Source organism: Myotis myotis, unplaced genomic scaffold, assembly GCF_014108235.1.
Source record: "Myotis myotis isolate mMyoMyo1 unplaced genomic scaffold, mMyoMyo1.p scaffold_m19_p_8, whole genome shotgun sequence".
NCBI classification, from domain to species: Eukaryota; Metazoa; Chordata; class Mammalia; order Chiroptera; family Vespertilionidae; genus Myotis; species Myotis myotis.
In genome coordinates this window covers 22,514,359-22,528,021 of record NW_023416390.1, presented here as the reverse complement: position 1 = coordinate 22,528,021, position 13,663 = coordinate 22,514,359, and the positions used below count along the sequence as shown (strand labels likewise).

The window sequence follows — 13,663 nt, the reverse complement described above, 5'->3', positions numbered from 1 at the left end:
CCTTCCACTCTCTTAAAGATCATTGGAAATATATTCTCAGGTGAGGATTAAAAGAAAAAAAAAAAAAAAAAAAGGACCCTCATGGAATTCCAAACCTATGGTCAATGTTTTGATCCAACTACAGGCTTCTGTCTTCAAATTTCAAGTTTAACAAGAAAATCGATTAAAGGTGGGTATCTTTCTGATTGGTTAATTCTCATTTTTAATTGCCTATTTATGATTAGAACTGTTTTTCCATTTTCTTCTGAGATCTCTAGATGATGAAAAGTTTCTGTTCCTTCAGTGGAAGTGGACAGAGACTCAGTTATCCCTGAGGATTTTCTCAGGCAAATGTGAAACAAATGGAAAGAAAAAATTTCTCAAAGCTTACAGGAGATGTGGCATAGAAGCCAACCTCAAAAAGTCAGGTAGCATTGCCACATGGATCCTCCAGCTGGAGGCTGAGGAGGTGAACTCATAAAGGCCATCTGCTTAGTTCTGGGCTTTCTCCAACATTGTTCTTCCCTAAAGAGCAAAGGTTCCGTGTCCATTCTTTGTGAAGTCAAGATATTAGATTGGTTCTCGAGTGTCCATGTCCTTGAGTGTCTCTCCACTTGTGCACTATTAATGGACAGGGGCTTCCTGTTCCACTGTGATTGCTGGAGCCACTGCTTGGATGTGGATCCTGGCTCCACCCTTTAGTAGGACTGTGGCCTCCTGGAACGTTAGACTGTCTATAAAATGCAGTGAATAACAGTGTATCTCAGGATTGTGAGGGGAAAAAATAAGTATCAACTCGTTTTAGAAAAGTGCTAAGCATATTTTATGTATTCAATTAGTGGTAGTTACTACTCTTTAAAAAACGTTTTTATATAAAAAAAAAAAAAAAACGTTTTTATTAATTTAGAGAGGGAGAGATAGAAACATCAATTGGCTGCCTACTGGGAATTGAGACCACAACCAGGTATCCTGACCTGGAATCGAACTGGCAACCTCCTGGTGCATGGGATAATGCGCCACTCAACCAACTGGGCCACACAAGCCAGGCAATAGATACTATTTCTTTAGTATTCCTTGGTCTGAAATCAGTTTTGATACAGGTATAGGTCCTGCTTGTTTGGTCTCCCCTGTATATATAAACCAGAGCTGAGTTATTGCATGTAGATGGGTAAGAGTGTTAAGGTTGTAGGAAACATAGTAGAAAACTACTGTTATGGAACCAAATTTGTACTGATTGGGAAGACGAGGCAATTTCTTCCTGCATACTTTATTCATATATGCTAAATCTCTCTAAACACGTAACCCCATCAGGGAAAATTGCTAGGGCTGTTAGGGTAATCCCTGTTTCTTGCCTTGTTTTGCACCAGGTAAATAAACATCCAGGAATAAGATTGGGGACAAGGAGGTAAGGGGTGAGGATGGCACAGAGCAGAGTGTAGCAAGCAGTTCACAGTGAGGCAAGCAGGTAGGCAACAGCATTTCTTGCCAATCAACATTTTATTTTTCCAATCAACACCTGCACAGATGTTACTGTCCACTTCCTCACTCTAGTAGGGGGTCCTACCACACTTGAACTACTCTTGGCCCAGCGGAGCAGGTCTCCTTTTCTTCCCTGGGACAGTAAGAAGCCCCTCTTCGCAACAAGACAGAGCTCCTGCTCACTAACACAGTGCTGTACACGTGCTGTGGGATCCCTGCTCTGCTCCTGTATCTTAAAAGGCTGGGACGAACTAGGCCAAGGGTGCAGTGGAGGTTCCACAGGCTACAGTAACCTAAGTGCTCAACTACTGGCCTGACCCACCACCCCAGGTTTAGTCTGTACCTCCCAAACAGGAGCCTCCTTAAAGTTTAGCCAGGGAGGTGGAGCTGGCAGAGTGGGGATTCAGCTGCTAAAGACAAGACACAGCAGGGAAATAAAGCAGAGAAGAGCACAGGACAGGAAAGAAAAATGATAAAGTGTCTAAACGAGCGGGACACGAGGACAGACCGGCACAGGTCCCTGAGGATAGGAGGAAAAATAAAGAGAGAGACCACTAGGGTTTAGGGCAGAGTGGAATGAGAATAGAGATGAGGCAGGGAGGCAAGTGCAGGCTGTGGGAAGAACTTCCCTAGCCCTGTTCACATCCACTAACCCAAATGTAAAATTATTTACAAACTAAAAACCAATCCCAGGCACTGTAAGCAGGCCTGGGACAACAGGCAGGCAGGTAGGCAGAAAGTGAACTATCACCTGACAGCCAGCTTCCCCACGTACTGTCACTCCTAATAGTAGAGAAAGGAGAAAACAGTGACAGCCCCAGCCAGAAAGCCTTATTACTGTGCCTGCAATTTCTTCCATGGCTCATGGCTCTGCCATGGTCTCAGCTTCTTGGTCTGACTGTAGCAGAGAAAGGGTGTTGGGCCCTAGGGGTGGAGCATCATGGGGCTCTGGGGATGTCTCTGGCCCCAACCCCAGCTCTGCATTCAGCTGCTCCAGCTCCCCCTGATCCAGCAACTCGAAGTCCTCAGAGGCAAGTGCCTCTTCTTCCTCAGGGGCAGGCAGGGGCTGGGGAGAGTCCTGGGGAAGAGGTGGGAGCACTGGGAGGGAAGGGACTGGGTCACTTTCAGCAAGGCAAAGTAGAGGTGACAGGGTGCTCGAGGGCGTGGCAGGGTCACCACTCACTGCCTCTGGGATCAGTGTCTCTACTGGTCCTCCAGGGGAGAGCTTTACTTCATCCGTGGGAGAGCCTGCCCCATTGAAGTGCGTGTTCACAAAGTGAAGGGGGGATGAGAGCCGAAGCAAGGTTTCCTTGGCTGCCACAACTTCCTCCTCCTCCTCCTCTTCCTCCTCCTGCTCCTCCTCCTCCTCCTCCGAGTCCAGGTCTTGCCTTGAGAGGACCTCAGGGGGGCCCAGCAGGTTTTCGGGAGGGGCCATCTCTGTCTCCTCTCCCTCGCCCAGCTCCCGGCTCAGGGCTTCCTCTGGCTCACTTGGCAGGCTCTGCTGGTCCAAATCTGTGCAGAAAATAAAGGGTTAGGAATGGGCCTGCTATTCTGAATGACCATAACAGGCCAATATGTTCAAGACTGAGAACTTGGGCCCCAGCCAGTTTGGCTCAGTGGATAGAGCGTCCACTTGCGGACTAAAGGGGTCCGGGGTTTGATTCCAGCCAAGGGCATATGCCCAGTTGCAGGCTCAATCCCCAGTAGGGGGTGTGCAGGAGGCACCCGATCAATGATTCTCTCATCATTGAGGTTTCTACCTCTCTCTCCCTCTCCCTTCCTCTCTGAAATCAATTAAAAAAATATTTAAAAACAAAACAAAAAAAGAATGAGAGCTCGGGACATGCAATGCTGAGCTAGGCCTAAGGTGTTAAGCAGGATCTTGAGGTAGAATTAGAGGGTCAAATTTCCAAAGAAAACAGTTATGGGGCAACAATTAGAGAGCACGATCAGTATCTCACAAAAGGGAACAGGAAGATCGGGAAGGGCAAAGGATTGCCCATACCTTCAGAGACATCAGTTAGTTGTGGAGTTGTGGCCCGGGATACTGAGAAGCCGCCACTCTCCAAGATAGATGCCTCCTCATCTGACAGCTCTGAGTCTGTAATGGCCAAAGCCAGTGCTGTTTTCTTCACATCCACCTGCAGGAGAACCAGGATGAACACAACAGACAAGGGGATAAGAGAACCAGTTTTCTAGGAGCACCCCCTCACCAACTCCCACCCCTTGAGAGGTATCTGCTCTAGACCAGAGATTCCCCTCAACCTTCTACTTGATAACCCATCTCCTTTGGATCTCACCACCGGGGAGAAGCCAGCCAGTTCTGCCTCGCTTTCACTCTCTGTGTCTGCCAGTGGCTCATCACTTCCGGGGAGTGCGTTCTTCCCTTGCCGCTCTAGAGAAGCAAGAGCACCACGATACTCACCAAGCAGGGACAGTAGTGGGGGGCAAACCTGGCCAAGGGACTGGAGAATATCTAAATTCTACGGTGTTTTATGAGCCATAAGCCAAGGCCCTCCCTGCGCCCCCCGCCCCCCACCGGGTTACAGGAGCCCCTTACTCCTCTTGTCGTGTTTGTGATGCAGGGTGTCAGCTTCTGCCTTCATGCTATAGTCCAGCTGCATGAGCAGGGGCTCGAGGCGAGTGTACATCCTCTGGATCAGCTCATGATAAACCACCAGGGGCCACAGCAGGATACTCAGCACTAGAGGATAGAGCACCCACTCAGAGCTCCCTATGCTTATTTCCTAAGGGCCCTTATTCAACTGGTCCATGAACAGAAAGGGCTGAAGGAAGACAAGGTCCTTTCCTGAGGCTGTATCCCCTGCCCTCCTCCCCGATGACTCCTCCACTGTTACTAATACTATAGCAGCCCTTGGGAATCTCTATAAATGGGCAACTGAGCAGAGAGAGAGCACAGTCCTCCCTGTATGTCGGTCCAGGGAAAGATGATGAGAGGGCTTTGGGAAGGGCATGGTTAGACTCTACTCACAGACAATGTAGGAAATCATAATCCCTGGAACATAGTGTCCCAGCACAGCCAACACAGCACAGCCAGAGCAGACTCGAGCACAGAACTGTGGAGAAGAGCACAGGGTCAAAGGACTTGGGCTGAGGTATGTGCCCCACTCATTTGGGCAAGAAATCACTGCTCAGCTGGTGAGAGGAGGGGTATGTCCTCTAGGAATATGGTGGTATGTCCTCTAGGAATATGGTGATTCAGTCTAGTCAAGAGGATGCCCAAGACCACCACCTGGTCAGGAAGTCTGCATTAGCTGCCACCAAACACCTGTAATTCAAACTGGTCTGCCTTGCAGGAAAGTGTCAGAACATCAGCTTATTCCTCGAGACAAGACTGCCTCCTGTACTAGGCTACCAGCTGTGAATGTTCCTCAAGTAGACACTAGGTCTCTTCCTAAAGTGTCCAAGCACTCCTCCCCACCCCCACCCCAACCTCTTCTTCCCCACCTGCAGGGAACTGTTCTGTGACATGGGGGAGGTTACCTGAGCTGGATTCTGCCTCTTGTACTGCAGCAGCTCCTGCAGGTGAATCTGGAAGGTGAGCCAGCTCTCAGCCAGGTATCTGCACAACTCGGGCACACTCAGCAGGTGCGGCCGGGCGCCTGACCCCGCACCCTCACTGGGGAGACATGACATGACCCCTGGAGGCCTCAGACACCAGTTTCCTAAGCACTTATATCCCTCTGAGAATGTCAACGAGATCGTCAGTCTAAGGAAATGGATAACCCTACCTCCCAAAGGGAGGCTGTCCTGGTCCAGGGAAGCAAAGCCCAGAGCTCCCAACCCTGTGCCCCCAAAGGAGAAGGCACACAGACACCTGCACAGGAACCTAGAAACAAGCTAATTATCAGTCCATTCGCTACGCACTCTGCTGGGGTCTGTGCCTACAGAAGCTGCAGTGCTGCCCGGCACCACGGTGACACTGGCACTTTGCAAAGCAAGACAACATGTGGGCATCTGTCTTCAAGAGGCGGCCTGCACTCACCTGTCAGAGTGTGGCTCCTCTGGGGATGATGCTATAGAGAGAGGAGGGGACAAGTTACTGAGGGGAAGGGGCTCTGGGAGGCGCTCCCCCAGGCGGCCGGTCCCAGAGGCCTGCCGCCAGATGCCAACTGCAGGGAGCATGATGGGGTACCGTTTGTATGCGTCTCCTGTTTTAGACCTGGCCCTTTTCAAACACAGGAACTACATCTTATTCATGCCCACATCCCGAGCAACTGGCACACAGCCTGGCACCTAGTTACTCCAAAAAGCCTATGAAGTAAATGCGTGAGTTACGCACGCACGCACCACACACACAGAACGGTGAGGGCCAGCACGCATGTAACTCCCATCACACAGGAGACCTCCCGATGAAGTCAGTTCGATCATCCCTGCTTGACAAGTGAGGAAACGGAGGCAAACAGAGACAGGGTGGCTTTGACGAGGCCGCACACACGGTAAGGGGCGGCGCAGACCATGGAACCCAGGCAATCGGGCCGCAGAGACCACAATCGGGGCCACAGTCACAGGAACACCCATTCCGAGACAGGGGCCGTTCCTAACGGGAGGGCCTGCTGCCCACCCCCCTCCCCACGCACCCCACCCCGCAAAGCTAACTGCAGGAAGTGACACTCACCTGCCATGTCAGGGAGGAAGCGAGGCTGCCAGAGATCCAGCAAAAAGTAGGCCAAGAGCGAGACGCTGAGGAGGAAGATGGGCCGGAGGGACGACGATGACAGCAACCTTCGGGAGAGACAGGCGCCTCATTGGTGGAGGGGCGAGCGCGGCCCCCGCAGCCATCGCCAAGGGCGGGCACGGGAGCCTCCGGGCCTGACTCGGGACCCGAAGCCGGAGTCACCGGGCCACCGGGCCACCGGGCGCAGGACGGTCCTCACAAACCCGGGGTCGGGTCGCGCCCCAGAGCCAGTGTCCGCCCCCGCGCGCCCGGCCCCGCCCCCTTCCTCCGCGGCCGTTACCAGAAGAGGCCGTTGAGCGCGGCCGCCGTGACCAGGCTGTGCAGCGGCTTCTCCCAGACCAGCAGCCGCTGCGCCGCCGCCAGCACCGGCTCCCAGCCGCGGAGCCGCAGCCACAGCGTCGTGGCCAGGCGTCCCACCGCCTCGGCCGCGGCCGCCTCCTCGTCCGCCTCGCTGGTGGCCTCACCCATGCCGAGGCTCAGAACCGGGCCCGGGCCTAGGCCCAGGCCCCCGCCCGCGTTACCCCCGCCACCGCCGCTCGCCATCGCCCCGCCGCAGCCGCCGCCCGAGCCCGCGAGGAGCCAGGGCTGCGCGGCCGCCGCCGCCGCCGGGGGCGCGTCAGGCGGAAGGGGGCGCACGCCGCGGAGAGCGCCGCGGAGGCAGCCGCCGGGCAGCACGTGATGGCGGAGCGGCGGGCCGGTCACGTGACGCGCCCTAACCGCCCGGATGGGGCGGCCCGCGCCTGCGCGCAGGGGCTGCCGGTGACCGGCTCCTACGCAGGTGTGCGCTCCCTGCTGGAGTCGGGACTCCGGGCCGGCGCCAGGTGGTGTCCGCCTCCTCTCGACAGAAGGACTGTGTCTGAGTGTTTCCCACCCCAGCCCCGTTCCTTCCCCCTGGGTGGCCCGGGACTCCGGTGTGATGCAGCCCGAAGGGGCAGGGAAGGGGCTCCCAGGGCCCCCCACCCCCGGTAGGCGCTGCTGCTGCCGCTCTGGCTGGGCGGCCCTCGACGGACTGGTCCACCCACGTCCCTCCTCGAAGGGTAAACAAACCCCAGCGTGTGACAGGGCCGACCCAACAGCAGCGTCACCCACTCAGAGAAGTTGTTTCCTTCCCGTGTCTTTCTGTAAACTTCCCCGCCCCCGTGTATCCGAGCTCCTTCCAGTCCCCTTGCTCAAAGCAGGAGATTGTGGTCAGGGGATGAATTTAAAAATAAAACCCCGTTTAAATGCTGTTTAACTCTTTGGGAGCATGTTAACACCCTTTATTGAGGCTTCCAGGTACCAGGCAGTTTATAGTCCCTTGAACCACTTAATGCCTGCAATAACCCTACAAAAGACATGTTTCATTATGTTTAAAATGCGGAACTATACCAAAAGGTATACAGCAAAAAATAAGCTTCCCTGCTTGCTTGTCCACAGTTCCTCTGTTACCCGCGAGACCTCGGTTCTTGTCTTGTTGAGGGAAAGAGATCAATCAAGAGACAAAGTGTAGAAAAGCAAGAACTTATTGGCCGCAGCAAAAATATACTTAAGGGAGTGAAACAAGGAAGGGCATAAACGAAGCCACAGGAGAGCCGGGCTGGGCTGCCCCAGCTCCCTGGGAAGTCAGAGAACAGGGGGCCTTGGAGACAGGCTCGGCCCTGGCTGGGCCGCCGCTGCCCATGGCTCCCCTGGTTACGAGTCTCCTGGGGTCCCTTAGGGGGCTCTGGGGGCATGTGGTGGTGGGGAGGGGAGAGGACGGAAGCTGTGTTCCCTGGAGGGAAAGCAGGTGGGGACCTTCATTTTCAGTTTAAAAGTTTGGGCATTTAGGGGAGGTCTTACAGCTGGATCAATAGAATATTCATCAACTTTTTGCTGATGTACCAAAACGAGATTTATTTTCTTGATTTGTCCTTGGGTGTGGCTGGCAAATGGCACTAAGTGGATTTCTGTTATCTGTCTCCCGGAGTAGGGTGGTTTAAACTACCCTCTGGTTGGGGAGAAGTGCAAACTGTTTGCTCTTACGTATCCTTGGTTTAGGGAAGACAGGATTTACTGGGTGGCTGTCCTGGAATTTTCCTAGCTTCTTACTATTATACAACGCACCCACTGTCAAGTAGCTTGTGTGTTCTTGCCAGCTCTTTTTAGGTACATTGCTGTGTGTGTGTGTGTGTGTGTGTGTATCTCCCCTTTTAGAAAACAATTGGGGAGCAACTCGCGGTCCTGCATCTTCGTTTTATTCCCATTAAAATCTACATCAGTACGAAGTCAGCGCGGCTCCTTCATCTCCAATGCGGCACGGTTCCCTAGGAAATGTCCCCACTTCTCAAATGGGGGGAGGGCACGCTGGGCTCGGCTCCGTGACCTGCCCCACGCGGGGCGAGCGGGCTTCGGAGCCCGGCGGCTTCCCGGCCTCCGGAGGCAGCGCCCCGCCCCGCGGGCGGCAGGAAGTGCCGACGGCTGACTCCGCGATACCCCCGCGGCTGGTAACGCCGGACGGACGCGCGGCGCGGCGCGACCTCGGCTCCGCACGCACAGCCTCGCGGCCAGGTCTCCTCTCTGCTGTTCGAGGTGAGCGATCCGGCCTGCGAGCCCGGGGCCCCGAGCCCCGAGCCCCGAGCCCGGCGTCGGGAGCCCCGCCCGGGGCGGAACAGGAAGAGGCGCCCTCCTGCCCGGCCCCGCCTGCGGCTGCGGGCGCGAGGGGAGGGGCGGCCCTGGCGAGGGCGGCGGCCCGCGCGGAGGAAGCCGAGGGCAGGTGGACGGGCGGGCGGGCGGAGACAGTTCGGCAGCCCTCTTTCAGCTCGTCCCCTTCCCGTCCACCTTCGCAGGGCGGCGACTGGCGGCGCGATGGACCTCGCCGGGCTCCTGCTGGACGAAGAAGGCGCCTTCTCCCTCACCGGCTTCCAGGACTTCTCGGTGAGCGCGCTGCCCGCCTCCTCCCCGGCCTCCCCGCGCTTGGAGCCCGGTCTGAGCGGGGTTGCGAGTTCGCCTGACCGTCTGCCCGGGAGTCGAGCTGTGCTTACTTGCCCCGGCCGGTTGGGCCCTGGGCAGAGCCGCGGGGTACAGGCTTGGGGATAGAGGTGGCCAGCGAGGGCTTTTCCCCGGAGAGCCTCACTTGGGGAGCCCTCAGTGGAGGAGGACCTTCCCCCTGTGGGTAGGCTGCTATTGGCCATCCAGCCGGAGAACGCGGGGCGGGGTGGGGGATGGGGGGGCACCCGACCTGCTGGTACGAGCAGCGAGACAGGCCTGCGGCCCCGCACCCCCTTGTAGCCCGAGGCCAGGATATCCTCTCAGTCATACCCTTCCTCGCCGTTACCCTCCACCACCCTCCTGCCCTGTTTCAGTTCCTTCCAGGACACCAGAAGCTGAGTGCCAGGATCCGGAGAAGACTCTACTATGGCTGGGGCTGGGAAGCGGACTGTAGCTTGGAGGAGCTCTCCAGCCCCATGGCAGGTGAGACAGTGTTGTGTGACCCGGCAAATGGGAAGCAAGAAAATGGGGTTGTCAGTGGGCACCAAAATGGCTAGGTGCAGACACTTCATAGCTAGTTTACTAGTAGTTGGTATAAGCGCTGGGTTTATTTATTTGTATTTGTTTATTTATTTGTTTACTTATCGCCAGCTGGGCCACTTACTTTTATTTTAAAAAATATGTTTTCTATTGATTTTAGAGAGGAAGGGAGAGGGAGAGAGAGAAACATTGATTGGCTGCCTCCTGCACTCCCCCTACTGGGGATTAGGCCTGCAGCCCCCAGCATGTACCTTGACCAGGAATTGAACTATGGACCCCTCGGTGCATGGGACAGTGCTCAACCAACTGAGTCACACTGGCCATGACCAGGACTGGGTTTATATTTCACTTTTTTTTTTCTTTTTTAGCCCAAATGAGTAAAAAACATTGCTATCTTACAAATCTTTATCACTCTTGTTTTGTATAACAGGATTTTCCAAGAACATGTTTATTTCTCAAATGAACAAGAGTGGGAGACAAATTTAAGTAACTTCAGGTGGCTGGTAAATAAGCCTTCCTACTGGAAGGAGCTGCAGTTCAAACTTGGGATGGACTTTTTGTCTCAGTGTGGGAGAATTGATCTCTGTTACTATGGTCCTGTCTCCAAGACCTCAGATAATAGAGAGCTCTCTGGGTCTTCTGCTGAAAGAAGTGGGGACTAGTGTGTGTGTGTGGGGGGGGGGGGGGTTGAGGGGGGTGGATGGAGTTGTTTGCTTACTCTGTTTTCCTTCTGCCCCTGAAGACATTGCTGTGGAATTGCTCCAGAAGGCAGCCCCCAGCCCTATTCGCCGACTCCAGAAGAAATATGTAGCCCATGTGTCCCGGTGAGCCTGGAATTGAGGGGGACAGGATGAAAGTGTTTGGAACCTAGAAAGAAGGGAATGATTATCTCTAAAGAGAAGCTGTAAAAACACAGGGATGGGCCTCAGGAGTTACAAGAGCTGAAAAGCCCTTGGGTTTAATTACTGATCCTTTCCACCACCCAGGGAGGCATGCATCTCCCCGTGTGCTATGATGCTGGCTCTGGTGTACATTGAACGGCTCCGGCACCGAAACCCGGACTACCTACAGCATGTGTCCTCCTCTGACTTGTTCCTGATCTCCATGGTAGGACAGCCCCTCCCCTCATTTCCCTGGTGAGCCAGGAGCCCAATGTGAGCTCTGTTGACACCACCTCTGGTGCCTCTGCAGATGGTGGCCAGTAAGTACCTCTATGATGAAGGGGAGGAGGAGGAGGTCTTCAATGATGAATGGGGAGCTGCAGGGGGTGTGGCTGTGCCCACTCTCAATGCCCTGGAGAGAGGCTTCCTGAGTGCCATGGTGAGTAGCTTCTCTCTCTCTCTCTCTCTCTCTCTCTCTCTCTCTCTCTCTCTCTCTCTCTCTCTCTCTGTTTCCCTAGCCCATCTTTATGTTCCTTTCACCCTTTGTCTTTTCTCTCTCAGCCTTCTGTTTCTTAATTTCTCTTTCTGTCTGTCCTCCTTGTTAGTATCTTCCCCTTTTAGCCCTCCGGACTAACTATAGTCTTTGAAGGTGCCTGGTGTAGTGAGGCCAGAAATGGAGCATCTCTGCTCCCCCATTCCTCCAGGCCCACCTGGGTACACTTTGAGACAAGAGTTTATCCTACTGGGTGCTGATTATTTGCTTCCAGACTTTCTCTACTCCTAGCCTCATGGGTCATTAGCAGGATTATTTTCTCCCTGTGCCATTAATGGAGGGTGTAATGTGAATGCAGATATGTGATGATTAAATTAGTTAATATATAAAAGCTCTTGGAATAGTATTTGGCACATAGTAAGTGTCAAGTAAGTATTATGCATAGTGGCAGTTGTAGTACTGTTGCCGCTCTGGTTATTAAATGATTGTGGCTCATGTCTGAGCCTGGTTTGGTGCCCTTCTCTTCGTACCCACAGGATTGGCGTCTCTACACTGAACCTCGGGAGATATTTGAAGTGCTGAGCTGGTTAGAGAGCTGGTAAGTTCTAGGAGTTGAGGGGCTTAAGGGCTGAGGCCTAAGCCATAGGAGCTAGACAGAGATAAGGGTCTGTGTTACCGGGGGGTGGGGGGGGGGGAGGTAAGGGGGGCGAAGGGAGGAGACAGGGAAGAGAATTGTCCAAGACAGTGGCTCCCAAACCTGCCTGCCCTTTTTGTAATCAGTCAGTCACCTTTGGGAGAGTGGGAGAAGATTATAAAAAAATACAGATCAAGATCTCACCCTCAGTTTCTGGGATCAACAGACAACCTAGGAATCTATACTTTTAACAAGTTCCCCAGTGTTCCCTGGTGGGTCCCTGGGAGAATGTAGGTACCATTGGGCCAGCTGCAGATGCTCTGTCTTTTCTCCCCTCCCAACAGTGTGGCTGAGCATCAGGGACGGCGACGGGGCTGGTACACCTACACAGACCTGTGTGTGCTGCTGGAGCAGCCAGCCTGGCAGCTGGCCCTGGGCTCTCTCTGCCATCGGCTGGCAAAGGTGAGAAGGAGTTAGGAAGGATAGGAGGCTTGAGCAGGTTGATGTGTGGTTGGGATGATGTAAAGCAAATGCTAAAAGGGTTTAGGAGAAGATGGTGACAGAGAGCTCTAACTTGAACTTCTAGAGACGGGGTGGGTGTGTTACGACTATCAGAAGCAGATTTTAGGGGGAGGGTAATTGACACTGACCTTTCTTATCTTCTCTCCTGCAGCTGTCCTGCCTGTTAGCTGTGGCATACGTGAGCGGTGTGGCCCTGGCTGTGGCATCGGTGGCTGTAATACACCAGTCTTTGGGGCTGTCCTGCAGCCTGTCACCGGGCCCCCCAGACCTTGGACTGGCTTCCAGGTGCCTCTTGGAACCCTGCATACCTTCTCCTGTGCCACAGTGCCTGCCATCTCCTGCTAATGTCTCCAGCTTCCTGGAAGGCGACGTAGGGCTGCGTTCACTCTGGGGCAGTCTTCTGGCCTCACTGACCCCCCCACCATTGCCTCCCCCAGACCCTCCTGCCCCTCCTACTCTTCTCCATAACTGTCCCTTTTGCCAGAAGCTCCAGAAAGACTCACCAACCTGTCATGCCTGCCACCATCCCAACCATACGGGGCCCCCAAGCCCCTGGTACCACTCCCATGGCCTGGCTCCACCCTGGCCCTGGAGCCCAATGCCTTCTCTGCTCCCACAGCCCCAGCAGTGTTCCATTTTCAGCATCATGGAGCTGGCCCGCCTCAAGTCTTTCATTTTCCCAGGCTAGGTAGGGTTCTGAGGAATGCATGAAGAGGACTTGGGAGTCCCTGAGAACCTGAGGAGTAATGCTTGATTTAGATCCTCTCTACCTCTCTGGGTCCTTGGCTGGTCCCTTGTTATTCTGGGTGAGGGAGCTTAAGGGGTTATGGGGCTAAAGGACTACAGGTCTCTTGTTCTCCTGGACCTCAGTAGCTGGCTGCTTGGCCAGGGCAGTGATGGCGCCAGGGAAAGCTTCAACCAGGGGCAAGCCACAGGTGGATAGAGGAGAAGCCCTTGTCTCTTCATCTCCTCTAGGCTCTGTTAGACTTTAGCTGTTTAGTTCTCTGGGATGGAAGGGAAAAGGTGGGAGATGGGAAATGTGGGCGAGGGAGGGAGGAAATGTTGACCAGGTCTGTGTGACGTCTCTGAGGCAAGAGAACCAGGGATTGATAGGGCCAAGGTGGGAGCTCGGAGGGAAGGCAGGGGAGGTGGGGAGCCCAGTCCGCACCTGCCCCTGGAATGTAGTCTAAAGGAGCCTGGACTGCTGGGACCTTCGACCTTGCCCTTTTGTCTTCCAGCCTTATCATTCAGTACCCTACTCCTGGGCTTCCGCTCTTCTGGTTCCTCTCCTGGGTGTTCTCTTCACAGGCCTCTCTGGCCGCCGCTTTGTATCTGGGTTTTTCACGCTTTTGTAGAACTGAGGTTTCAATAAACAGTTTCAGTTGCATGGCCTGGACTCTTCCTTCTCTGGCAGCCCTTGGAAGCCTCCCTGCTTCCCAATCCCATTACCTACGACTCATTCTCTCTGAGCCCCATTTCAGAACTTCCTG

At 54.4% G+C, this 13,663-nt stretch overlaps 2 protein-coding genes and 1 long non-coding RNA gene across 4 annotated transcripts; 2 read left to right on the top strand and 1 right to left on the bottom strand.

Annotated features, from left to right (window-relative positions):
• The first annotated feature begins 7 nt into the window (after nucleotides 1–7).
• On the top strand, nucleotides 8–867 carry LOC118661988. The gene is made up of 2 exons (XR_004969559.1): nucleotides 8–40; nucleotides 125–867. It is a non-coding gene; the product is annotated as an uncharacterized LOC118661988 (long non-coding RNA).
• RETREG2 (reticulophagy regulator family member 2) lies at nucleotides 864–6,868 on the bottom strand. Of its 2 annotated transcripts, XM_036320566.1 has the most exons (9): nucleotides 6,438–6,868; nucleotides 6,098–6,204; nucleotides 5,465–5,495; nucleotides 4,963–5,098; nucleotides 4,451–4,535; nucleotides 4,019–4,162; nucleotides 3,759–3,853; nucleotides 3,464–3,599; nucleotides 864–2,970 (listed from the first exon to the last, which is right to left on the bottom strand). In XM_036320566.1, the coding sequence occupies exons 1-9, from the start codon at nucleotides 6,698–6,700 to the stop codon at nucleotides 2,321–2,323; spliced, it is 1,647 nt and encodes a 548-aa protein (XP_036176459.1). In that variant the 5' UTR covers nucleotides 6,701–6,868; the 3' UTR covers nucleotides 864–2,320. The 2 variants fall into 2 exon arrangements, with proteins under 2 accessions (XP_036176459.1, XP_036176460.1); XM_036320567.1 differs by lacking the exons at nucleotides 5,465–5,495; nucleotides 6,438–6,868 and having other exon boundaries at nucleotides 6,098–6,203.
• A 2,097-nt stretch (nucleotides 6,869–8,965) lies between these two features.
• On the top strand, nucleotides 8,966–13,560 carry CNPPD1 (cyclin Pas1/PHO80 domain containing 1). Its single transcript, XM_036320571.1, has 8 exons — nucleotides 8,966–9,049; nucleotides 9,478–9,586; nucleotides 10,386–10,467; nucleotides 10,630–10,750; nucleotides 10,835–10,963; nucleotides 11,554–11,615; nucleotides 11,996–12,113; nucleotides 12,325–13,560. The coding sequence occupies exons 1-8, from the start codon at nucleotides 8,981–8,983 to the stop codon at nucleotides 12,859–12,861; spliced, it is 1,227 nt and encodes a 408-aa protein (XP_036176464.1). The 5' UTR covers nucleotides 8,966–8,980; the 3' UTR covers nucleotides 12,862–13,560.
• Nucleotides 13,561–13,663: the final 103 nt, after the last annotated feature.

Excerpts from the sequence above, each read along its gene's own strand:
- RETREG2 (XM_036320566.1), bottom strand. The coding sequence starts at position 6,700 with ATGGCGAGCGGCGGTGGCGGGGGTAACGCGGGCGGGGGCCTGGGCCTA. Across the intron at positions 5,496-6,097 it reads CTTCCTCCCTGACATGGCAG|CATCATCCCCAGAGGAGCCA; the intron begins GTGAGTGTCACT and ends CTCTCTCTATAG. Across the intron at positions 4,163-4,450 it reads TATGATTTCCTACATTGTCT|TGCTGAGTATCCTGCTGTGG; the intron begins GTGAGTAGAGTC and ends TCTATCCTCTAG.
- CNPPD1 (XM_036320571.1), top strand. The coding sequence starts at position 8,981 with ATGGACCTCGCCGGGCTCCTGCTGGACGAAGAAGGCGCCTTCTCCCTC. Across the intron at positions 10,751-10,834 it reads ACTTGTTCCTGATCTCCATG|ATGGTGGCCAGTAAGTACCT; the intron begins GTAGGACAGCCC and ends GTGCCTCTGCAG. Across the intron at positions 11,616-11,995 it reads CTGAGCTGGTTAGAGAGCTG|TGTGGCTGAGCATCAGGGAC; the intron begins GTAAGTTCTAGG and ends CCCTCCCAACAG.